Raw genomic sequence first — 26,548 nt, 5'->3', positions numbered from 1 at the left:
TCTTTCTTTCTTTGTTAATTAATTAATTAGTTGTTATTTAATTGAAACTATTCTCAATTTGTTGTAAGGTGTGTGTGACTGTGTGTTAATTGAAAAAAAAGAAAAAAAAAAAAAAAGATTATTGTTGTTTATGTTGTGTATTTGTATGTAATTCCTTGATCTTTATGTAGACTAATTGCTATTCAAGCATTTAAAAAAAAAAAAAAAAAAAAAAAAAAAAAGATCTGTAGTGATGTGAACGCGCATCGCGCGCTCTAGAGTTAATGAGCGCGCCTCGCCTCTTTCGCCAGACGGATGTAACTTTAAAAATGACGCTGATCTCAGCGAGCGATAAACGCGTCAGACGGACTGAATGAAACATGAAGGACCGCACGCAGGAGCTCAGACATGTAAGTGTATCAGTTTATTCAGTCATGCTGAACTTGATATTGATGCTGTGATGGACAGACATGATTCATACTGACGCGTTTCCATACTGATCAGAAGTGTTTAGTGATGTTTAATGTTTGCCCTGTAATAGTTGTAATTATGAGAATGAGCATATATTTGTTTTATTACAAATATTTTCACACAAGTTCCTTTATGGCGTTGAGCTGAATGTGATCTGAAGAGAGGAAATGTTCATTCGTGAGTTTGTCTGCAGGTGAGAAGAGATGTGCTCTTTGAGACTGAAGTGTATGTTAATACTAAAATAAAAAGCTTATTTGTAATTGTAGATGACGTATAAAAGAACTAATTAAAGCTCATTTGCATCACTGTGAATGACAGTCAGAGCTGAAAACTGATTTAATAACCAAGTTGACTGAGCAGATGTGTTATATGATCAATGAAGTGATCTGAGTTGAGCACATAATCATTAACCAGTCTTTCCCTCACTATCACTGAACAAACAGAGGGCTAGAGAGTGATTCCTGATGTGTCTCATGTATTGACATACTGCCTTTACTTCACTTCAGGTCCAAAACTGCAGCTCTCTGCTATCCGGTTATATGTGACACATTACATGAATCACTTGCTGGAAGTTGTAGAAAGCAGACCGTTAGTTGTGGTTTATCATCAGAACAGGTGATCGTTTCACAGATTAATGTTACATGGTTTCTCTCTTAAAACTGTCAGACAGTCGGGATGCAGATGCATATTCATGTTCATTAACAAAATAGCAGCATCTGTAAAAACTGTAACAGCCTCATTTTTAAAGAGTAAAATTTTATAGGGTAACATTTGGTCTTCCATAGTATTTGGATCAGATAACCACAGGTTAAACCATACATTGCACCTCACTGCCATGGTAAAGAGTAACTAGGCTATATGGTTTCTGTGCTGTTTGTTATGAATAACAGTAGCCTGAAGATAATTTGTGTAAATACAAATGCACAAAACTGCTATAGCTTTATAACAAAAAATACAGCAATTATATTACATTGCTCCTTTAATGTCATTAATAATATAATAAAATTCAGTATGAATATCCCATATTTCTGCCATGGTTTCAGTTAGTGTTAGTACATGGTAAATGTTGGTGATTTGTGGATTGAAAAGCCTTCTGACTGTGTCGTTTTGGCTCAATGTTTCCTCTTTTCCGTGTCAGTGTTGAGAATGTAATCTGACTTTAACCCTTTCATGCACAGAGGTCACTACAGTGGATAAGCTATTCAAAAAGCATTTTCTTGCATATGCATGGGTTTTGATGGCATAGTTGCACATCAGAGTCTACAGTGGACCCTAGTGCTTCATCCTATACACTGACACCAAGTGGCAAGCTGTTTCCCTCCAAACCAAGATGGCCGATGGCCAGTCAGAAATGCCAAGTTGCTCTGGAATATCTATCCATTCTTTCTTTCCTAGGAGACTCTTGCATGTAAAAATGTTGTAGCATCAAGCAATATCGGAGTCATATCACAGCTAAATTTCCAAGAATTGAATTTAGATTAAGAGAAAAATGACCACTAAAGTGGACATCATGCATCACTAACCATTTCAGCTACAATTCATACTATTACTGTGACTGTTGTTCTTGAAAATACTTCATCTGCAGTCACCTTTTTGACTGTAAATAAATGTGTTTGTGTTATTAGAATGTGCATTAGAAATAGAATTTGCATTATCATCAAAAAGTAATCTGATTATGTAATGCACATTACTTGTAAAGCGTTACTTTACTCGTAACATCAAAAAATAATCTGATTACATAAAATGCACATTACTTGTAATGCATTACTTTACTCGTAACATCAAAAAAGTTACTTGTAATGCATTACTTGTAACATCAAAAAGTAATCTGATTACATAATGCACATTACTTACAATGCAATACGTTAGATCAGAAATTAAACTGATTACGTTAAAAACTGAAAGTATTCCTTACATCAAAAAGTAATCTGATTACATAATGCATGTTACTTTTAATGTATTACTTTACTCATTAGATCAAAAAGTAATCAGATTGCATTATGCATGTTACTTTTGATGCGTTACTTTACTGGTAACATCAAAAAGTAATCTGATTACATAATGCATGTTACTTTTAATGTATTACTTTACTCATTAGATCAAAAAGTAATCTGATTACATAATGCATGTTACTTTTAATGTATTACTTTACTCATTAGATCAAAAAGTAATCAGATTACATTATGCATGTTACTTTTGATGCGTTACTTTACTGGTAACATCAAAAAGTAATCTGATTACATAATGCACATTACTTACAGTGCAATACGTTAGATCAGAAATTAAACTGATTACGTTAAAAACTGAAAGTATTCCTTACATCAAAAAGTAATCTGATTACACAATGCATGTTACTTTTAATGTATTACTTTACTCATTAGATCAAAAAGTAATCAGATTGCATTATGCATGTTACTTTTGATGCGTTACTTTACTGGTAACATCAAAAAGTAATCTGATTACATAATGCATGTTACTTTTAATGTATTACTTTACTCATTAGATCAAAAAGTAATCAGATTACATTATGCATGTTACTTTTAATGTGTTACTTTACTGGTAACATCAAAAAGTAATCTGATTACATAATGCACATTACTTACAGTGCAATACGTTAGATCAGAAATTAAACTGATTACGTTAAAAACTGAAAGTATTCCTTACATCAAAAAGTAATCTGATTACACAATGCATGTTACTTTTAATGTATTACTTTACTCATTAGATCAAAAAGTAATCAGATTACATTATGCATGTTACTTTTAATATGTTACTTTACTGGTAACATCAAAAAGTAATCTGATTACGTAATTCACATTACTTGAAATGGATTAACTGGTAGATCAGAAAGTAAACTGATTGCGTAATGCATGTTATTTTAATGGATTACTTTACTTGTTAGATCAAAAAACAATCTGATTACGTAAATGATTTTTTTTTTAATGAAATGAAATTAAAACTGCCAGTAGTTGGCACTTTCTTGGTCATTGTGTCAACAGTAATTTATTCAACCGATTCATTCAAAGGCTGATTCATTTTGGAATGACTCAAGTGACCGTCTTTTGCTGCATCGCAATTCACCTACTTAAACTATGCCCTAAAAGTATGTATTTAACGCTGCTGCGATAACCGCAATATTGTAATATTGCGATACTGACAAGCCAACCACAGAGGAATGCAAGCAACTGCCTCAATCACAATGTTCACGTGTTTTATTTTTTCATCAGGCTATGCCCTTCTTGTTTTACATTTCATACATGTATACTTAATGTTAAATTAGTAATGATAACATAAGTGAAGAATGTAATTTTTCCCACCAACTCTCTATGTGGTTTTGTAGATTTGCATTAAACAAGCCTAAACAGACAGTGAGTAAGAGAGAGAGATCGACTGAGTGCGTATGATTACCTGGCGCTCAAGTTAAAATGATTTCAACGCCTTGTTTAATTCATGAATGAATCAGCATTTTTGAATGTACTAGTTGAATGAACAGGTTAATGACTCACTCAAAGCCGCCACCTAGTGGCGTAACAATGTAACTGACTGACAGCCTGATACTGGTGAAATAGAAAGCCTAGTAAAGTCTTAGGAAGCCTCTCGTCCAGTCAGATTCGAGGATCAGAACTAACTGTAATAAAAACAATAGCCCAGCAAGCTTATTGTCCGACTGATGTTCTGTTATGTGGACCTTTATTTTGACATTCTGTTCTGTTTCCATTAGTTCCTGTTTCCCTGCTCAGTTTAGTTTCTATTTCATTGGTTATTGATTATGTCCTCATTTGTTTATATAGTTACATATTAATATGTTAATAGTTAATAGTTAAACTAGGTCTAGTTTACTCTCTTTTGTTCTGCCTCTGTTTTATATATTCCCTGTGTTTCAGTTATTCTTTGTCAGTTCTCGTTTATGCATTTTGTGGTTTGCATTATTCTCCGGCGTGTTTGTTCATTCAGAGGGTTTGGATTATTAATAAAGCCTGTTTTGTGTTTGAATCCCCTTCATCTTCATTCCTGCTGATCACATCATAAAACTTATTTATGTATAATTATTAATAATTATTCATATTAATGATAATTTAAATAAATGGTGGTTATATCGGATATCACAATATTGAGCCACAATATTGATTGAGTTTTCTAACGCGTCATCTTTTGCTTGAATGGATTAAAACCACTTGAATGTTCAAATTGGCAAGACCTCAAAAACATGTGCCAATGATAAAGTTTTGTGGTGACACAAGTGACAGTTATTCTGTCAGCTGTCCCGGTCATCTTTCACACTGGCCCTGGACCATCGGCCAGTGCTTATGGTCAAGCCCTGCATGCAGGACGGTCTGGACTGCCATCAGACTTCTCTGAAAGTGACATTTTAAGGGATGGACGGAAGAAAGGAGTGGATAGAGATTGCATGTATTGCATTAGGCGTTCATTATTTTGGAGCTGTGCATTAAGTACTTCAGTCTGATAAGCTATAGTAGCTCGAGATTCATTTAACTCTGCTGAATCCTGTTGAAGTGAAGTCTTCTGTAACAGATCAGGCAGAGGACCAGAGTGAGGATCAAAAATCCAAAAGAGAATTAGTGAGAAACAAATTCCAGGTCAAAAAAAAAAAAAAAAAAATCAAGATCAAGAAAGGCTGATAAATCCAAAACAGCTGTTGCAAAGGGAGATATTTTCTTTTACAGAAATCGCTTTACTACAACAAACGACTGGTAGGGACTACAATGAGCTTCTTCCTGGGTTGGTGACATCACAAACCCTATAATTTACATAAACCCCGCCCCCGAGAACACACAACAAAGGGGGCGGGGCCATGTTGGGCTGCTTTAGAGAAGAGGAAGAGTTGTTGTAGTAGAGTGTTGTTGACATGCCGTCATTTTACGCCGGACTGCTTCACAAACGAGGGTCAATTCAACACAAAAGATGAACATGACGGCACATGCTAGTGGATGAGTTGAATCAACTCCACAGCAACTACATCAATTTATCCACTAACCATTCAGAAACGTCTAAAAGTTGTAACTTCTTCCTGAGTCTCTCCATCAGTGTCGACTCCGGTTTGAACAATGTAAGGCTGAACACCGTTACTGACAATCCTCATTTTGGCTGCGTGAGATTCTCCAGCTTTGTTGTTGTTGAGCTGTTAAAGCTCCGCCCTCTTCTGGAAAGGGGGCGGGAGCAGCAGCTCATTTGCATTTAAAGGGACAAACACAAAAATGGCGTGTTTTTGCTCACATCCAAATAGGGGCAAATTTGACAAGCTATAATAAATGATCTGTGGGGGATTTTGAGCTGAAACTTCACAGACAAACTTACATCTTGTGAAAGGAGCATTATAGGTCCTATTTACGAAATACAAGTGTACAGCTTGGACACTAGATGGTTTCTGTTGTGCAATAGCCAAATAAAAATGCAAGGTAGTTTGATTTAATTTAATTAAATCTGAAAATGAAACAGAAAAAAAGTGTAATCCATATATAATATTGTACAGAGTATAACTGGTATTGCCGTATGTAACAGGAATGAAGCAGGTGTTGTATTAGTTGATGATGATGATGATGATGAAGGCTGTTTTAAGTGTCCCACTTCACCCTCTCAAAACATTAGACATTTTTCTGCTGCTGTCTTTCTTGTCAAAGGTGTTGTATAATGAGTGTGTGGCACACCAAAACTACATTCTAGTTAACATACATCTATGTCTTGTAGATAAAGCATTAAGATAACTTCTTTGACTGTAATCATCACATTGTCTAATTGTTTTGTCACATTGCAGTATTCAGCTAGCTTGTTGTGCAGATGCAGTTTGTGTTGAATTATTGTTTATTTAGCCTTCACCAGGTTTTTAATTTTAAGGAATATCAGGCCATTCGCGGTTTGACATGGCTGAGAACGTCTTTTAGTTAATCATCACTGTGTATTTAAATTGTGACAAATAGTGACAAAAAAGGGGGCAAAAAGCAATTTTATGTTTATGTACCGAACCATTATTTTTGTTTACCGTTACACCCGTACTTACCACACACAACAATGGTGTGAGTCAAGTGAACTTGGTCCATCTATACTGTCCCTGTCAGGCAGGTTTCCAAAGTAGCAACATCTTCAGAGGAACCGCTCAGCTCGCCCTCACCACTTTAAACTTTGTTACAGCATATAGGAACTGTTTGCTCTTGTTCACACCTACAGTATTTAAGCAGTTCAAGAGTCTTTCCCCTTCACATCCACACTGTGTGAAAGTTTCTTTAAGTGTAATTGCGATTCTTTTAAGTGAACTGCCATGTCCAGTTTGTTGAACCAAAATAGACACTTTTCCAGGAGGAATTTTATATTTCTCCCTGGTTGACTTGTTTATACAAATAGTGGAAAAGGTTGTCTTCCATTAACTGACTATATTTTTAAGTGAGAATAACTTATTAGACAAGTTTCAGGCTGATTTTAGACAACATCACAGTACAGAGTCAGCTTTGCTCATCTTTTGTTAGCTGTGGATTCAGGTGCAATTCTGGTCCTCTTGGACCTCAGTGCGGCTTTTGACACCATTGACCATGCTATCTTACTAATGGTTGAGTAAATGTGTGTACCATATTGAATTGGTTCAAATGTCTGTGATAGAACATTTTCAGAGGAGGTTGGGAATTTTTTACCTCTTCTGTACCATTACCAGGGATAAATGTTGGGCCCGCTTTTGTTTTCGCTCTGTTTGCTCCCTTTAGGCTTGATTTTTCGGGAAGCATAAATTTCGTACTATTTTTGTGTGGATGACACTCACTGTACCTCCCTTTGAAACACGGGGATAATTATGATGTACACTCTCTATTGCTGGCTGGCAGCCAATTTTCTAACAATGAATGACTCTGAAACTGAAAATTGTAGTTTTTGGACCACCATCTTCTATTATACAGATAAATAATGCAGGCATCTAACGGTATCAAATTTTCATGTTTCGATTAATTGCTGAAGCTTTTATCACGGTATACGGTATTATCACGATACTGAAATAAGCTGCAAAAAAAGTGTTGTAACAGGTTTAAGAACTCTTTTTGTAATAACAAAAAAAACTCTGAATGTTTAAATACAATAATACAATACACCAAAAATATAAAGTAACATTTTCAAACAGATTAACGTGCAAAAGAATTAGGCTATAAAGAACAACAGGAAACACTTTACAATAAAATCTCATTATTTAATGCATTAACTAAGATTGAGCAACAGCTACATTTGTTACAGAAAGTGTTATTTTTTGTTAATGTTAGTTAAGAAACACAACTGATCATTGTTAGTTTATCTCAGGTCCATTAAATAAGTTCTTTTGATTCTAGTAATGTTATTAAACATTAACATTAACTAAGAATAATTAATGCTTTATAAGTATTTTTCATTGTCAGTTTGGTAATAATGAATTAACATGTTAACTAATGAAGTTTTACTGGACAATAACACATAATCAGAACATTTCTAATCATTAGGGCATGTTGTAGTCCAGATTAAAATATAAACATGTTTAAGTTTGAAAATAAATAGCCTATTAAGTCTTTTAATATGTATTGCTGTGATGAACAACATTGAGATTACAAAAAAATGAATGGCTGTTTGGAGCATTTTTAAAACTTCACTAGGGCAGCTGCTTTGTTTATGGGGTTTCCGGGGTAACCGCTGCATTTCTGCTGTTCCATCAGCGCCCTCTGCTGTCAGAGAGTGAACGTGCACTTTCATTCAGCGCGTCTCCTTCACTCGTTCAGCCATGTGCTTCTCATGCACATTGGACACAGAATACAGCGGTGTTGTGCATTTTATACGGTTGATGGGAAAGTATTCTTAAATGCATTATAAAAAATTTAATAATTGGTAATATATTATTATTTACGGTATTTTGTATTGCATTCATTATCGTGATATATCGCATTACCGAATATCGGCACATGTCTAAAATAACCATCTGGGTGCTTTATCTGTGAATTCTCATCCTCATGCAAAAAATTTGATTGATTTTTGGTAACGGCCTGAAATTGAAAAACAGCTTTTATCATCTCAGATCCATTGAGAAGTTGAAAACGTTTTTATCGGTCACTGACTTGGTGACTTTGATCCATGCTTTTATTTCCTCCAGGCTGGATTACTGTAACTCATTATACCTTAGTGTGGCTAGGTCCTCTCTATCCCACCCTCAATCGGTACAAAACGCTGCCACCAGGCTTCTTACTGGAACTAGAAAAAGGGAACATATTTCGCCTGTTCTAGCTTCACTTCATTGGTTGCCGGTCGAGTACTGTGTTAAATTTAATGTTTTATTGTATGTGTTTAAGGCCGGGCTCCACAATACATTACAGATCTTCTTCTCCACTGGAATTGTTCTAGGCCCTTAAGGTCTTCAGACAGGTTGATTCCGACTGTGCCGTGTTCTCGTTTGTAGTTAAAGGAGATTGTGCCTTTTCGGTTGCTGCTCCATGACTGCAAAATGATTTGCCAGTACACATTAGGCTGTCTTCTGATGTTGATAGTTTGAATTCCTCTATATTTGTATCAGTTTGCTGAGACATCATCTCCAGTTGTTCTTTTTTTTCCTCTCTTGCTCTCCAAGGGGCAGGAATTTTAAATCCCAGTTAATGCACCTATAAGTATCCTAGATTGCTTCTCTCTGTTCTGGAGGGACTTCGTCCATGTCAGACTCATCAGTGTGATACTTTCATTTTCTAATTTTTTGAGTCATAGATTGCTTCACATTTTCAATCTATATTGCAGTTGCTTAACTAAAGAGTGGTACCCTAGCCCAATCACATCCCCCTCTATTACGTCTTGCATATTTAGGATATTTTGCCACCATCTTTTTGCCAACTTCAGTAGAGTTCCTTTTACTTGGGCAAGAACTTTTTTGCATCATTTGTGCATCAGTTTCCTCTGGGAACTTAATCCACTGTATCAGAAATGTTGGAAGTGTTCGACTGTTGACCGTAGTCCTGGTGAGGCACCAACAGTTGAGTCTGGCCTTCAAAAACACAAAATAATTATCTATAACACAATGTGAATGTTTTTATATTTCGACAACACACTGTGTTTCAGCAGAATGACTTGCCATCAGTTTACAATGTATGTCATGCATTGCTCAGGATTGACCAGGAGTAATCAAAATACTATTGATTAAACAGAGAGAAAAATAGGAGCTTTAGGAATTGTGAACACACATTTAACACAAACAATACTGTACAGGGAACTAACTCAAACTCAGAGCAAACAACGGAAACTAGATGGCACATAGGTCAAATCAGTAACTATATAAACCAACAAGAACATATGAAACTGGGTCAAACTAAACAGGCAAACAGGAACAGGGAAAACAGAACTAACATGACAGAATGTACACATTAAAAACAGATACAATCTACCAAGTTGTTAATGTTAAGACATTGGTTCTGTGTTTCGTCACAGAGTGCAGACAGTGTTCATAATGATAGTCAGCTTCATGTTTTTTCATCATAAAATACACAGCGGCGTAAGTTCTCCAAACTCAATGGGCTAATAATGTTTTTGTCACAAGGAAATTACCCTTTTTATTTATTTATTTATTAAATGATTTATGATGTACTTTTAAGTCTGTGGATAGATATACTTGATTTCTGAAAAGCTAAACCGCATGTTTAATTGTGTCACTGTAAATGATGGGTAAAAACTGTCACTGAAAGATATCCCTGAAACATCTGATGTTTTTTGGATAAAGTTCATTTTAATGTTTTTCAAATGCCTGGCACATCTCTTGAAGTAGCTGTTTTTATTTTAGAAACTCATCGTTCATAATCTAATCAAGGGGCCAGATTTAAAAATCAGTGCTGCAAAAAGTGATGTTTTGGTTTTAATGGACTCTCAGGGAATAAAACTTGATTCTTGTTTCTAAATAATCATGGATTATAATGTCAGGATAGACGACAGCACATGGATTTGTGAGAGCATCAGTTCCTTTGTACTTCATCTGCTTGATGCGCCGGTTCAAAATATGAAAATATAAGTGTCACGGTGCACACAAGAACAAGATGGTAAGATCCAAGTGCAGCGATGTTTATTACAGGAGACTCCAAGCATGTAATCCAGAACACAGGCAAAGGTTAAACTCCACAAAAACAGTCCAATACAAAAAGCCAGAGAAACAAAGTGCACGTAACAAAATACAACAAACCACAACCAAGGACAGAAACAACTGAGACTAAATAGACAGACACTGATAACAAACACAAAACAGCTGAGTGCAATGAGTGGGATAATGAGTCCAAGAGTGAGTATGGGTATTGTAGTCCAAGGGGTGAAAACAAGAGTCCAAGATGGAGTGCCCACTAGTGGCTGATAGGGCGCTCTCACTGGTGATCATGACATTACCCCCCCTCAAAGGAGCGGCTACCAGACGCTCCACCAGACAAAACAAAAACACAAAAACTCAGGAGGGAGGTGGACAGGAGGAGGATCAGGGGAGGGATGGTGGGCCAGCTCCAGGGTGCCCAACTGATAGCCAGGGTGGTGCTGGAGGAACTGACCAGGCTGGTTCCAGTGGTTCTGGAGTCCTGGCTGAGTGCCAGGGTGGCGCTGGAGGAACTGACCAGGCTGGTTCCAGAGGGTCTGGAATCCTGGCTGATTGCCAGGGTGGCGCTGGAGGAACTGACCAGGCTGGTTCCAGAGGGTCTGGAATCCTGGCTGATTGCCAGGGTGGCGCTGGAGGAACTGACCAGGCTGGTTCCAACGGTTCAGACGGCCTGGGCAGTGGCGGCAGGGCAGAAAGCCTGGGCGGCGGCGGCAGGGCAGAGGGCTTGGATGACGGCGGCAGGACAGAAGATCTGGGCGGTGGCGGCAGGGCAGAAGGCTTGGACGGCGGCAGGGCAGTAGGCTTGGACGGCGGCGGCAGGGCTGGCCAAGGGTGCTTCGTGGCCATATCAGGGAGAGCGGGCAGCTCGGTGACGGCCTCCGTGGCCGTATCAGGGAGAGCGGACAGCTCGATGACGGCCTCCGTGGCCGTATCAGGGAGAGCGGAGGACTCAAGGACGGCAGCGGGCTCAGACTGGAACTGCTCTGGGACGGCAACGAGTTCAGACTGGAACTGCTCAGGGACGGCAACGTGCTCAGACTGGGGCTGCTCTGGGACGGCAGCGTGCTCAGGCTGGGGCTGCTCTGGGACGGCAGCGTGCTCAGGCTGGGGCTGCTCTGGGACGGCAGCGTGCTCAGGCTGGGGCTGCTCTGGGACGGCAGCGTGCTCAGGCTGGGGCTGCTCTGGGACGGCAGCGTGCTCAGGCTGGGGCTGCTCTGGGACGGCAGCGTGCTCAGGCTGGGGCTGCTCTGGGACGGCAGCGTGCTCAGGCTGGGGCTGCTCTGAGAGCATCCTCCAGGCACGCAAGACCGCCAAAACATAGAACGTGAGGACAGACCTCTTAGCCATCACCGGACTGATAGGGAGAGCATGCCGTACTGGAGCGGACTCACTGGCTGGAGCGGACTCACTGGCTGGAGCGGACTCACTGGCTGGAGCGGACTCACTGGCTGGAGCGGACTCACTGGCTGGAGCAGGCTCTGGAGTGGACTCACTAACTGAAGCGGGCTCTGGAGTGGATTCACTGACTGGAGCGGGCTCTGGAGTGGACTCACTGGCTGGAGCGGGCTCTGGAACGGACTCACTGGCTGGAGCGGGCTCTGGAGTGGACTCACTGGCTGGAGCGGGCTCTGGAGCGGACTCACTGGCTGGAGCGGGCTCGGGCTGTTCTGAGTGCATCCTCCAGGCACGCAAGACAGCCAAAATATAAAAAGTGAAGACAGACCTCCTGGCCATCACGGGACTGACAGGGAGAGCATGCGGGACTGGAGTGGACTCACTGGCTAGAGCGGGCTCTGGAGCGGACTCACTGGCTGGAGCGGACTCACTGGCTGGAGCGGACTCACTGGCTGGAGCGGGCTCTGGAGTGGACTCACTGGCTGGAACGGGCTCACAGGCTGGAGCGGGCTCTGTAGTGGACTCACTGGCTGGAGCGGGCTCTGTAGTGGGCTCACTGGCTGGAGCGGGCTCTGTAGGGGACTCACTGGCTGGAGCGGACTCACTGACTAGAGCGGGCTCTGTAGTTGACTCACTGGCTGGAGCGAGCTCTGTAGTAGACTCACTGACTGGAGCGGACTCCCTGACTGGAGCGGACTCCTTGACTGGAGCGGACTCCTTGACTGGAGCGGACTCCTTGACTGGAGCGGACTCCTTGACTGGAGCGGACTCCTTGACTGGAGCGGACTCCTTGACTGGAGCGGACTCCTTGACTGGAGCGGACTCCCTGACTGGAGCGGACTCCCTGACTGGAGCGGACTCCCTGACTGGAGCGGACTCCCTGACTGGAGCGGACTCACTGACTGGAGCGGACTCACTGACTGGAGCGGACTCACTGACTGGAGCGGACTCACTGACTGGAGCGGACTCACTGACTGGAGCGGACTCTGGAGTGGACTCACTGACTGAAGCGGGCTCTGGAGTGGATTCACTGACTGGAGTGATGTTGTTTACAAACAACATCATCTGTTAGACACGTCTTTAAAAAAAAAAAAAAAACAAAAAAAAAAAAAGTGAATGCAGTTTACTTAAAGTGTATTAATACTATTGTATTAATAGCTTTCAATATAAACACAATATTTGTTGGACAACATTAGGCAGGATGTTAAATTAAGATTTTTAAAAAGTAAATACTGATTTTTTTTTTTTTTTTCTAAATCCAAATAGAAAAATGTAGAAAATACAGAGATATAGACCGCATATCGCCATTTAGCCAAAAAAATACTGAGATATGACTTTTTGGCCATATCGCCCAGCCCTAGGTGTTTATAATTATCAGGCAGGTTTTCAGGCAAAATGAGCCAAAAAAGTAGTTGACTCACTGGCTGGAGCGAGCTCTGTAGTAGACTCACTGACTGGAGCGGACTCACTGACTGGAGCGGACTCACTGACTGGAGCGGGCTCTGGAGTGGACTCACTAACTGAAGCGGGCTCTGGAGTGGATTCACTGACTGGAGCGAGCTCTGGAGAGGCCTCCGGGTCTTGGGGGATGGAAGCCTTCCTCCTCCTCTTCCTCCTTTTAGATGTGGGAAGCGAAGACTCAGTGCCAACCTCCTCTGAGGCCTCTGAAGCGGATTCACGGGCTGGGACGCACTCATGGGCTGGAGCAGGCCTTGGAAAGGACACACGGGCTGGAGCGGGCACACGGGCTGGAGCGGGTGCTGGAGGTAGTCGAAGCGGCCCATTCCCACGCAGATGCAGGTAATTGGAGAAATTCCAAAAGTTTAACCCCCTTACCAGCTCCATCTCCCACTGCGGCAGAGGTTTATCCAGACAGTTATTAATTGTGTCTTTGAGGACCGTATCAGAGAGACCATACCCCTCCACCCGTGACCAGAACTTCTGGACGAATGCCCGCACTCCCATTCTCCTCTGGCGGAGAGTTGCCAAAAGGGCCTGAGCCTCCTCAGCCCCCACGGATGACCGGAGTCTCCTGCTGCTGGATCCTTGCATAGCGGTGGTTTGTTCTGTCACGGTGCACACAAGAACAAGATGGTAAGATCCAAGTGCAGCGATGTTTATTACAGGAGACTCCAAGCATGTAATCCAGAACACAGGCAAAGGTTAAACTCCACAAAAACAGTCCAATACAAAAAGCCAGAGAAACAAAGTGCACGTAACAAAATACAACAAACCACAACCAAGGACAGAAACAACTGAGACTAAATAGACAGACACTGATAACAAACACAAAACAGCTGAGTGCAATGAGTGGGATAATGAGTCCAAGAGTGAGTATGGGTATTGTAGTCCAAGGGGTGAAAACAAGAGTCCAAGATGGAGTGCCCACTAGTGGCTGATAGGGCACTCTCACTGGTGATCATGACAATAAGCCATTGCTTTCTCTTAATGAAGTACTTCAAGTACAATGCAAGTTCAGGCATTCTGGATCAATGAAGAACTGTTTGGATTTAAAGTTTTTGCCATCCCTCATGTCACCAAAATCATCTCGAGTCTCTTTCACAACATGATTTCTTCCATAATTCTGATTCCTGTAAACTATTTAGTGTTTGTATGTAGTATGCAAACCTTTGTCAGATTTTCTGACAGGTCTGATATCTCTTGAATATGTTGTTCTCATTGGTCCCTGAATTCTTCACACAATCACAGACTTTACAAACAACATCATCTGTTAGACACGTCTTTAAAAAAAAAAAAAAAAAAAAAAAAGTGAATGCAGTTTACTTAAAGTGTATTAATACTATTGTATTAATAGCTTTCAATATAAACACAATATTTGTTGGACAACATTAGGCAGGATGTTAAATTAAGATTTTTAAAAAGTAAATACTGATTTTTTTTTTTTTTTCTAAATCCAAATAGAAAAATGTAGAAAATACAGAGATATATACCGCATATCGCCATTTAGCCAAAAAAATACTGAGATATGACTTTTTGGCCATATCGCCCAGCCCTAGGTGTTTATAATTATCAGGCAGGTTTTCAGGCAAAATGAGCCAAAAAAGAAAAAAAGAGATTTAACTCAGACTGAAAAGTCAAAAATAATTAAATGCTCATGAGAAGGATGCAATACTTTAGTACTAGATACTGCAAAGTTAAAGCATGACCATTGGACAGTGAAATGCTCATTGGGTCAGCGGGGTCAGACAAAAACAGGTGGAGAAGAAAAGACACATGTTTACTGCAAAAGAATTAAGAATTAAGGTGAAGAATTAAGTGTGAAACCATCAGGAACCCTTTAGTCTCCAGCGCCACCATTTCCCAGAACTGAAACCTACCTGGAGTCTCCAGAAGTGCAAGGTGTCAGGATCTCAGAGACTTAGGTTAGGTGAAGAATCCTAAAAAATGACCCGCTCTTAATAAGAATCACAAGCTGAAGTGTTGTAAAATACATGAAGACTGGGTTTTTATAGGCCTTATAGACAGACAGATTGAGAGTGACTCTTGAAGGACCAGCACCACATCCTCTTGTACCACTGTTTGAAGAATTTATCTTCCAGAATCTGGCAGTAAGTTTTGGAAGATCATTTTTAGTCCATCTCTGCAAGACTTTTCAGGATAGGAGATGGACTAAAAACGGACTCCCACACCTTACTGCCAGATTCAGAAAGATAAATTACTGCCTGTGATGATCTGCCTAACTTTTTGGTTCAGAAAAAAGAGGATATCAAGTTGCATATTGAACCTGGTTTATATGACCCATCGCTTACTTGTGTTACTTCTGTGGTATTCGATCCGTTTACACTTATTTCTCTTCGACCTTTAGCTGAGATAGTTGGCAAGTTGTAACTTACAAATTGCTGTCACAATGTTATCCCATCAAGAGTAAAGCAGACTTTTGATATTATTGGTCGGTTTGGAGTATACTGACTAGAAGTCTTACATCAGGAGTAGATCCAGCGAGTTTTAATTTTAATATTATACAGCCCCTTCTGTAAAAACAAACTTAGATTCTAGTTACCGTTTTTATGTATAGTCCTAGAAAAGGTTGCATTAAGTCAATTGCAGGCTTTTCTAGTTTAAAATAATATTTTCAAAATTTTTCAGACAGGGTTCAAAGCAAATGACAGCACAGAAATGGCCTTGTTAATGTTTTAAATATTTTGATTTCGATTGACTGGTAGCTCTGTGATTTTAGTCGTATTAGATCTCAGCACAGCGTTTGATACCATTGACCACAGTATTCTTGTCTCTCTCCTAGAATAGACGGTGGGAATCCGGGGCATGGCACTCGGATAGTTTAAGTCTATTATTTTTAATAGGACTTTTTCAGTTAATCTTGGTCAACATTACTCCAGAACGGCCTCATTGATTATTGGTGTACCTCAAGGATCTATCCTTGGCCCAATCCTGTTTTCATCATTTATGCTAATTTTATATTTCAAAAGCATGCAATATCTTTTCATTGCTCTGCAGATGACATTCAGGTGTACCTACCTTTATGGAAACGGGATGGGAGTTCAACTGAATCATTATTGAATTGTCTACATGAAGTTAAATCATGGATGTCACTTAATTTATTACATTTAAATGAAAGCAAAACTGAAATAATCTGGGCTGGGGCTCCTGACCTAAGATCCTCTGGGCTCTTTTAAATGAAATCTGAAATTACATCTACTTGCATCAGCGTTTGGTTCACCTGGTATGCTTTCAAATCACTCTCGTGGTACTTTGATATCAAACACTGATTGGTCTGTGCAGCGCCGCTTCAAGACGAATACACCTAATGACAAGTTAATTATTTAAATAATAATGAATTGCGTAATGACTAGCTGTATTTCTGTTCATCAGGGAAAAGACCCAGAAGAGGAGGATGAGGTTGCTGTCGGCATTGAGAAGGGTTTCATGGACGAGTTCTTTGAGCAGGTTTGATATTTACATTGCTTATTTACTCATGAAATACACTGAAAAAATCCTCAAACTCATCCAGACTGTCAGGGCTTGGTCTGAAAGAAAGAGAGCTGAGGTGAGAGACTATTCACAAATGCTACTTTAATTTAATAGAAAAGACTAAGGCACTCAGGAGAAAAAGAGAAGATGAACAGGAACATAAACCAACACCATATATGACAAGAACATCAGTGTTTTCACTGATGATCACATGATTATCATGGCCAAATGAAGTACAAAACAAACAAAATAAGCCCTGCAAATCTATAAAAGAACACGTTATACACAGACATCATATTTAACTGTATTTGATGATTTGTTAATTGCATTTAATATATTATACTTTCAATAAAGCATTTGCAATGGGTTTTAAAAGCTCTTTTTATGCATGTTTTCGAGGGAGTTTTTTGTCACATTTACACAGTTTTGACTACCGTATACTTGTATACATTTGCATACTATGATTTAGTTGAGTGGATAGTTAAGGTAAGACTGGTTTCACATATGATTGTGTTTCATGTAGGAGGCACAGTTTCTCTGTTTGAGTTTCTAAGAAATGAGGTCTTTCTCTGGGTCTTGTTCCTTCTCCATGATGAACATTCACTGAGGTTAAAGTTTAAATGTTTTGAAACTGGTTGAAGCTAGAATGTGCTACGATTGTTCAGCTCCATGTCTGTTATCTGGCTTGTGTGGATGTGGGTGTTAATTTAGTGTTAATGAACAACACGTGTTTGATCAGTTGTGATCCCCCTCTTCTCTCTCAGGTGGAGGAGATTCGAGGGTTCATTGGCTCTCTGACAGAGAAAGTAGAAGAAGTGAAAAGAAACCACAGCGCCATCCTGGCCTCTCCAAACCCAGATGAGAGTAAGACCCTGTTACACATTCATAATCAAGTCATTAATTAGCAGACGCCATTAAAGTCCAAAATGCACATAGAAAAGATCACGGTCTGTCATTCAGCTTCACAGTTACAAACCATCGATGTGTCTCAGTAAGAACTGAAGTGAATTTTTCATAACAACAGATGTTATGAGTTGCATTGGTTGTGTGTAAAAGCTCAGTGTAAGCTCATTTGTATGCAGAGTCTGTAAAAACATTGGTTTGTTACTACATTGATATGTTTGCAAGGCAGCTGTATGACAAGTGTTGCACGACATACCTGTATTAGAAAGGTATCGCGATACCCTGCTGTTAAAGGATTAGTTCACTTCAGAATTAAAATGTCCTGATAATTGACTCTCCTCCATGTCATCCAAGATGTTCATGTCTTTCTTTCTTCAGTGGAAAGAAATGAAGGTTCTTGAGGAAAACATTCCAGGATTTTTCTCCATATAGTGGACTTCACTGGGGTTCAACGGGTTTAAGGTCCAAATGTCAGTTTCAGTGCAGCTTCAAAGAGCTCTACATGATCCCAGACGAGGAATAAGAGTCTTATCTAGAGAAACCATCGGACATTTTCTAAAAAAATAAAAATTATATACTTTTGAACCACAAATGCTCAGCTTGCACTGCTCTGTGATGCTCCACGCATGACGTAATCATGTTGGAAAGATCACGCGTGACGTAGGCAGAAGTACCGCGGTAGGGCGAAAAACTCTCATCTCATTTTCTCCTCCAACTTCAAAATCATCCGACATCATTGTTTTACCTTTTTTTGTAAAGGCCAGTCTTTGTTTGCATGTTCGTTGTGTAAACACTGGATCAGTACTTCCACCTATGTCATGCGTGACCTTTCCAACATGATTACGTAATGCGTGGAGCATCACAGAGCAGTGCAAGATGAAAATTTGTGGTTAAAAAGTATATAATGTTTATTTTTTTTAGAAAATGTCTGATGGTTTCTCTAGATAAGACTCTTATTCCTCGTCTGGGATCATGTAGAGCTCTTTGAAGCTGCACTGAAACTGACATTTGGACCTTCAACCCGTTGAACCCCAGTGAAGTCCACTATATGGAGAAAAACCAGGCTGTGATGTCAAGTTAAAAATGTGAGAACTGATAGGCTATGTTGTGTATGTGCACAATGCGCCGGCACGATTTCTCCATTCAATCGCTGCGGGTACGTGACATGTGGGGTGAATACTCATATTCTGTTGTTTTATATGCCGTATTTGTATAAAACTAAAGCCTTGAAAATAACATTTTGGTATTTTTAATCGGTCACACCGAAATGAACATCCCTAATTTTAATCCAGTTCTCACTCTTCCAGCTGCTGCGCTGAAGGCGCACTCTCTGCTACACTAAACATGAGGTCGTGCGCACTCAGCCTCAGAAATGAGACGCAGCTATATCTATGCATGTGTTTGTTTTACCATCATCAGCTTCTCATGGTTTATTTTATTTAATGGATGTCCAAAGTATTAAAAGGAGGAGAAGCCTAAAACAGGCCCGAGGCCCAGCCCGCCTCTGAGCTATGACATGAAAATCGGGCAGAAATGCAGGGCTCTAAATGGTATGATTCTATGGTCGCGGGATCTAGGGGTGCTACAGCACCCCCTGCTGACGGAATGGGAATTTAAGATGATATGACGAGTTTGGTTTTTCAACATTTTTAATTTTCCACCTTTATTCTTAAAATTGTTATTTTGTATTTCGTTTTATTTGATTTTGTGGTTTGCAACTTAGAAATAAATATATTTCAAAAGTCGATCTGGCGTGAGTGACATGGCTACGCTAAAATTACAATATTCAAATGAGAAAACAAGCGAGCATTTACTCAGCTAACTATGGCGAGTCAAAGAAAAACCATCCGATTTCTTTAAAAAAATACCAGAATCTAAAAAAATAAAATCTAAAAATCAATCTGAATCTGATAACAGAAGAACTGTTGATGATGGTCTCACTCATCGAGATGTTTACTCGGATCAGCAAATGAGCGGGATGGTAACGCTAACAGCAGGACTATCGCAACACCTGAGCCTGGGCCCTCAGTATCACCACAACAAAATCAGGAGGGTAGGAACATTAACACAGTGCTGTCAGTCACGTAATCACGATTTTAAAAGTAAACAATTTAGAGATGAATTTTCGTCTAATGTGGCAAAGATGGCGCTGCTTCATGGCGACATGGTGTTGCTCTCAGTTTTGTTTTTGGTTGGATTGTTTGTTGGGTTGTCGTTCAATAGATTGGCTCTGTTGCATATAAGAGACAGTATAATCGAATTTCAGCCCACACTGAATTTTTATTCAGAGGACTTTGTGGACCAAGGCCTGGTGGATACTGTTAGCGTAGAGGCCATACGGAAGAAAGAGAGGGCGACGAGCTGGCACATTGATTCGACTTAGGAATCAATCATTGAACACCGCTGCCAAGCATTTTACTCTTTAATGTCCAGTCTCTTGTCCACAAACAGGATGATCTGACTCTCTTGTTGTACACAGACAGGACAAGTGCTCTGTACTATGTTTTACTGAGACCTGTTTGAATTCAGCGTTACAACAGCCAGGATTCTCCCTGTTCAGGGCAGACCGGACTTCAAGCTCAGTGAAGTGAAAAGGCAGTGGTGTATGTTTCTCTGTGAATCAGTGTTGGTGCACGGACACAAAGGTAATCTCAATGGCATGTTCCACCAACCTGGAATTTCTTACCATCAAACGCAGAAAGCCTAGAGACTTTACTTCTGTTATTTTGGTTGCTGTGTTCATCCCACATCAAGCAGCAGCTGCTGATGCAGCTCAACAGCTGGACGCTCATATTATGCAGTTAAAAACCTCATATCCGGATTCAACAGGGACTTCAATCATGTTGATTTGAGGAACACCATGCCCAGATTCATACAGCAAATTACAGCGATGACTAGGGGTAATAAGGTCCTAGACCATTGTTACAGTGTGTTTTCCTAATTGCCTTCCACTCTGTGTCTTCCCCACTGTTTATCATTGCAAATCTAAATGGATTTTGGAACGTCTGTATGAGATGATGAGGATGGAATGGACCTACAATCTGCTGAAGGAAAGAGAGTGGGTGATGAGAAGAGACAACTGGATGAGCGACAGTCCAGAACGACATAATGTCCCAGTTTGCTTATGCTGTTCAGAGAAAAATTGTATCTCGTGCCTCAGACTGTGATTTCTGGTGGCCACCATTGACCTAAGCTTGGCCACCCCGCTCACAATTGCGGTTTCTCTTTTTTTTTTCTTGACAAGAATTGCATTTATGTAAATATTAAGGGACACTTTTCAGGTGTGCACCTCAACTTCGCCTCAGCACCAGATTCGGCTCGGATTCAGAAGAGGTACCTTTTACATTCTTAATTCCTGGTTATTGGCTGCATTCACACATCTAAAATGTGCAGTGCTGTACTCCAGGACCAGGGTTGGGAAGCACTGCTCTATAGACACAACTGCACCAAAACACTGCCAGGACTCTCTGTGCCAGCAGCTGTGGTCACACTGAGTTCTTGTCTGGTCGGGTTACTGACACACTAAATGCCAGTGTTCTCCTACAATCACAGCAGGGCTACTCTGTTCTTTAATTTACCCACAGTAAATGACTGTACTCTGTGTTGACACAGGAAGTGTTGGTGGAATCATAGGTCTTCCTCCACCAGGTGGGTAGTGGTGTATGGGAAGGCTAGAGCAGTGCCTGAAGTCAGAGAGAACACAGCAAAGCACTTCAATCTTTATAATTATTGTAAACTTGCATCAAAGGCGCAGTTCTTTGGAGCAAATAGCAAGTCCGCTGCACTCTAGGTAACAGCCAGGGATTGTACTGACACCGAGCGTTTAGAAGATACATCAGCACCATATTCTCTCTGAAGCAATCAGGACTAAATACCAGTGTTTCGTTTTCAGTCTTTGTCTAAGGGTTCAAACCTGAGCGCTCGGGCTCTCACATAAGGTCCCAGTGGCAATTCACTCAAAAATCCACAAAAACAGGGGGCTGAAGGACAGGTTGAGGAGTGGTGGCAACATGGAGTCCAATTTCAATGGCACCCAGAAAAACTTGCCGTGACCCGGATTCGAACCGGGGTTGCTGCGGCCACAACGCAGAGTACTAACCACTATACGATCACGGCGAGCTACCGGCCTGCCCTCAGAGGAGCCTCCCCGATATGTCCCTGAATACAAAGGGGCCTTGTCATCTTTAGAACGCAGAGATAGCTGTTTCCAACCAGCATAACTCTTTTCAAGGGTAATATTGCAACAGTTGCTTTTTTCCTTTTGTAAAGTTCTGGCAAGACTTTGTAAACCCTCCAGAAGCTTACTAAAGGTAACATCTAAAGCAACCTGTCAACGTAGTCGGCAGGGTTCGAACCTGCGCGGGGGGACCCCAATGGATTTCGAGTCCATCGCCTTAACCACTCGGCCACGACTACAAACCTTACCAATGGGGCGTGCCATTTCACTTTCACCAGGGTAGATCGGCAAGCACTCAACGGCAAAACGTACCGCTACTCGAAAAGAGACTTGTTCGCCCGAACAGGGACTTGAACCCTGGACCCTCAGATTAAAAGTCTGATGCTCTACCGACTGAGCTATCCAGCCTCTCGGTCGCGACGCGTGCATGCTGCGTGGGAACGCACAGCAAATTGAATAGCATTGGCTGGAGAAAACAGATTCTCCCACGCATCGCGTTTCTTTCTTCCACGTTTCAGAACGCCCGTCAAAACGCCTCATATGTCAAAATATATTTGCGAATGAGTGAGAATGCAGCATATTAAACCCATAATAATAATCAAAGGACAATAACGCTAGGAAAAAGAACAAAAACTCACTGCTTCTTTTCTGGAAAGCACCTATATACAAAGGGGCCTTGTCATCTTTAGCTTGCAGAGAAAACTGATTCCTAACAACATTACTCTTTTCAAGAGTGATATTGCATCAGTTGCTTTTTTTCCTTTTGTAAAGTTCTAGCAAGGCCTCCAGAAGGTTACAACATAAAAAAAGCTGTCAACGTAGTCGGCAGGATTCGAACCTGCGCGGGGAGACCCCAATGGATTTCTAGTCCATCGCCTTAACCACTCGGCCACGACTACAAGGTACACGCAGGGACCATGCCATTTCGCTTGGTGCCTCGCAGCTTCGCTGCCTGAGGACGGGGTAGATCGGCAAGAACTCAACAGCAAAACGTACCGCTAAACAAAAAGAGGCTCGTTCGCCCGAACAGGGACTTGAACCCTGGACCCTCAGATTAAAAGTCTGATGCTCTACCGACTGAGCTATCCGGGCTCTTGGTCAGGACGCGTGAGTGCTGCGTGGGAACGCACAGCATCACGAATAGCAGTGGCGGGAGAAAAACAGATTCTCCCACGCATCGCGTTTCTTTCTTCCACGATTCAGAACGCCCGTCAAAACGTCTGAATGAGTGAGAATGCAGCATATTAGACGAATAATAATAATTAAATGACAATAATGCTAGGACAAAGAACCAAAACTCAAGGTTTCTTGTCTGGAAAGCATCTTTACATGCTTGGATGCGTCGACTTGCAGCGCGCTTATAATTATTGTAAACTTGCGTCAAAGGCGCAGTTCTTTGGAGCAAATAGCAAGTCCACTGCACTCTAGGTAACAGCCAGGGATTGTACTGACACCGAGCGTTTAGAAGATACATCAGCACCATATTCTCTCTGAAGCAATCAGGACTAAATACCAGTGTTTCGTTTTTCAGTCTTTGTCTAAGGGTTCAAATCTGAGCGCTCGGGCTCTCACATAAGGTCCCGGTGGCAATTCACTCAAAAATCCACAAAAACAGGGGGCTGAAGGACAGGTTGAGGAGAGGTGGCAACATGGAGTCCAATTTCAATGGCACCCAGAAAAACTTGCCGTGACCCGGATTCGAACCGGGGTTGCTGCGGCCACAACGCAGAGTACTAACCACTATACGATCACGGCGAGCTACCAGACTGGCCTCAGAGAAGCCTCCCCGATATGTCCCTGAATACAAAGGGGCCTTGTCATCTTTAGAACGCAGAGATAGCTGTTTCCAACCAGCATAACTCTTTTCAAGGGTAATATTGCAAAAGTTGCTTTTTTCCTTTTGTTGTAAAGTTCTGGCAAGGCCTCCAGAAGGTTACATCTAAAGCAACCTGTCAACGTAGTCGGCAGGGTTCGAACCTGCGCGGGGGGACCCCAATGGATTTCGAGTCCATCGCCTTAACCACTCGGCCACGACTACAAACCTTACCAATGGGGCGTGCCATTTCACTTTCACCAGGGTAGATCGGCAAGCACTCAACGGCAAAACGTACCGCTACTCGAAAAGAGACTTGTTCGCCCGAACAGGGACTTGAACCCTGGACCCTCAGATTAAAAGTCTGATGCTCTACCGACTGAGCTATCCGGGCTCTCGGTCGCGACGCGTGCATGCTGCGTGGGAACGCACAGCAAATTGAATAGCATTGGCTGGAGAAAACAGATTCTCCCACGCATCGCGTTTCTTTCTTCCACTTCAGAACGCCCGTCAAAACGCCTCATATGTCAAAATATATTTGCGAATGAGTGAGAATGCACGCATATTAAACCCATAATCAATAACGCAAACGACAATATGTCAAAATATATTTGCGAATGAGTGAGAATGCAGCATATTAAACCCATAATAATAATCAAACGACAATAACGCTAGAAAAAAGAACAAAAACTCACTGCTTCTTTTCTGGAAAGCACCTATATACAAAGGGGCCTTGTCATCTTTAGCTTGCAGAGAAACTGCAGAGATTCCTACCAACATTATTCTCTACCAACATTACTCTTTTCAAGAGTGATATTGCATCAGTTGCAGAGTGCTGCGTGGGAACGCACAGCAAATTGAATAGCATTGGCGGGAGAAAAACCACTATATGATCACGGCATGGCGAGCTACCGGCCTGCCCTCAGAGGAGCCTCCCCGATATGTCCCTGAATTTTTTTCATCAATTGACAGCACTAGAAAATATACAAATTTAATTGTCTTCATGTGTTTGTGTGAACAAAAGACATGTGACATGCAAAATAACACATGGCAACAAGAAGTTATACCTGAAACGCAACAAAATGAAATCACATTCACACACGGACATACACAGACGGAGTACAAGGGGAACTACACACAAACCCAAAACACAAAAAAAATGTTGGATGTCTCCCTCAACTGACCCATCTGTTTCTGGTCTCGGAGTCTCTACTAACAAACTGATGGGTTGAATCAAGTGTTTTGTTTAGAAAGAGTTCGAAGAGTTTTGGTGTGCCTCCAGGAACAGGGTTGGGAAACACTGCATTAAAAGACTGTGCAAGATTTCTGAAAATGAATTGTATTAAACAGAGGTGTAAAGTCCAGGGGTCAGAAAGTAAAAGTCCTGCCATGTGTTTATTCCACCCATGAACTCAGCCAGCTGATTTCACTGATTACTTCTACCTCCTGGCAAATCCATGTGATTAAAACAAAATACTGAAGAGGACTTTGACTTTCTGAACCTGGACTTTACACCTCTGGTATTAAATGGACATCTTCAGTGTTTCTAGAAGAGAAGAGTTGGAAAATAATGTATTACCTTATTCTGAATTCTGAATACATTACATACAGGAATATTGGAATACTCCAGTAGTTGGAGATCAGAAATGATGTGCATGTGTCTCTCTCATTTATTTTCTAACAGAAACGAAAGCAGAGTTGGAGGAGTTGATGACAGATATCAAGAACTTGGCCAATAAAGTGCGCTCCAAGTTAAAGAGTGAGTCCTTCATCCTCAACAACACAGATATTTAAGCTGCAAGCTATATTCAGAAGCATCAGAGAAACCATTACTGTACCACATGACTTCAGTGCACTCTCTCTTCACCTGTCAGTCACACACAACACTTGCTCTGTTCCTAAACCTCTCAAGCTGACTTACTCAAGAGACGAGTCTTTAGTTTAAACTTAAACTGTCTGAGCCCATGTCCGTTACACTCACCCCCATAAACCTTATTCCCATCCGGGTCACGGCACCAATATAACCCCTCCTGTTCGAGTCCCGCTTAAAGCCGTGACCCGGATCCGCCACTAATAGGAGCTTACTTAAAGTAATTTTGTAATGCGTATGAAATGTAGTAGACAGCAAATGTAGTGACAATAAACTGATATGATCATATTTCTTGGTTCTACTGAGCACTCAAGCTTCAGCTGGTTCAATATGCAGCAGCTAATTTAATATCCCTGCAGGACATTCTTCAAGTAGTGCATTACAGTAATCTAGTCTTGAGTCATGAGCACATGAATGAGCTTTTTGCCATTAGAAATCACCATATCATTAGCATTCACTCTTATTCACTATCGTTCCATAAAGCGATGAAGCGATTGTGGTGCCATTTGATGCATTGGTTCTTGTTTATTTAGAGTTAGTAAATAAATAACCACAGAAATGACTCTTTTTTAAAGATATCCAGCGGACCATAGAGCAGGAGGAGGCATTAAAGAGTGAACACCCGTCAGCTGATCTGAGGATACGGAAAACACAGGTGAGAGTCTCCATGCCAACACGTCAGTCTGCTACTCACTGATGACTGGCAGATACGTGTTGTTTTGTGTACATTATTACAAGAGGTCTCTGTTTTTCAGCACTCCACCTTGTCACGTAAATTTGTGGAGGTGATGTCTGAATATAATGCAACACAATCAGATTACAGGGAGCGCTGTAAAAGACGGATACAGAGACAGCTGGAGATTAGTGAGTAAACACACACACACACACACACACCTGGTTTGTTTTCTCTGAGAATGCAAGGGAGGA

The 26,548-nt window shown here is 41.1% G+C and overlaps 1 protein-coding gene and 8 non-coding genes across 9 annotated transcripts; 1 reads left to right on the top strand and 8 right to left on the bottom strand.

Annotated features, from left to right (window-relative positions):
• The first annotated feature begins 239 nt into the window (after nucleotides 1-239).
• LOC125249022 (syntaxin-1A-like) lies at nucleotides 240-26,497 on the top strand. The gene is made up of 6 exons (XM_048161204.1): nucleotides 240-389; nucleotides 16,760-16,834; nucleotides 17,623-17,722; nucleotides 25,436-25,510; nucleotides 26,197-26,276; nucleotides 26,377-26,497. Exons 1-6 carry the CDS (start codon nucleotides 360-362, stop codon nucleotides 26,491-26,493), a joined length of 477 nt encoding a protein of 158 aa, XP_048017161.1. The 5' UTR covers nucleotides 240-359; the 3' UTR covers nucleotides 26,494-26,497.
• On the bottom strand, nucleotides 21,806-21,877 carry trnah-gug. The gene has a single exon. It is a non-coding gene; the product is annotated as a tRNA-His (tRNA).
• trnas-cga lies at nucleotides 22,096-22,177 on the bottom strand. Its single transcript has one exon. It is a non-coding gene; the product is annotated as a tRNA-Ser (tRNA).
• trnak-uuu lies at nucleotides 22,274-22,346 on the bottom strand. The gene has a single exon. It is a non-coding gene; the product is annotated as a tRNA-Lys (tRNA).
• Nucleotides 22,756-22,837, bottom strand: trnas-aga. The gene has a single exon. It is a non-coding gene; the product is annotated as a tRNA-Ser (tRNA).
• On the bottom strand, nucleotides 22,958-23,030 carry trnak-uuu. The gene has a single exon. It is a non-coding gene; the product is annotated as a tRNA-Lys (tRNA).
• Nucleotides 23,622-23,693, bottom strand: trnah-gug. The gene has a single exon. It is a non-coding gene; the product is annotated as a tRNA-His (tRNA).
• Nucleotides 23,895-23,976, bottom strand: trnas-cga. The gene has a single exon. It is a non-coding gene; the product is annotated as a tRNA-Ser (tRNA).
• On the bottom strand, nucleotides 24,073-24,145 carry trnak-uuu. The gene has a single exon. It is a non-coding gene; the product is annotated as a tRNA-Lys (tRNA).
• Nucleotides 26,498-26,548: the final 51 nt, after the last annotated feature.

This window comes from Megalobrama amblycephala, linkage group LG16 (genome assembly GCF_018812025.1).
Source record: "Megalobrama amblycephala isolate DHTTF-2021 linkage group LG16, ASM1881202v1, whole genome shotgun sequence".
NCBI classification, from domain to species: Eukaryota; Metazoa; Chordata; class Actinopteri; order Cypriniformes; family Xenocyprididae; genus Megalobrama; species Megalobrama amblycephala.
This window is presented reverse-complemented; position numbering and strand designations above follow the sequence as displayed.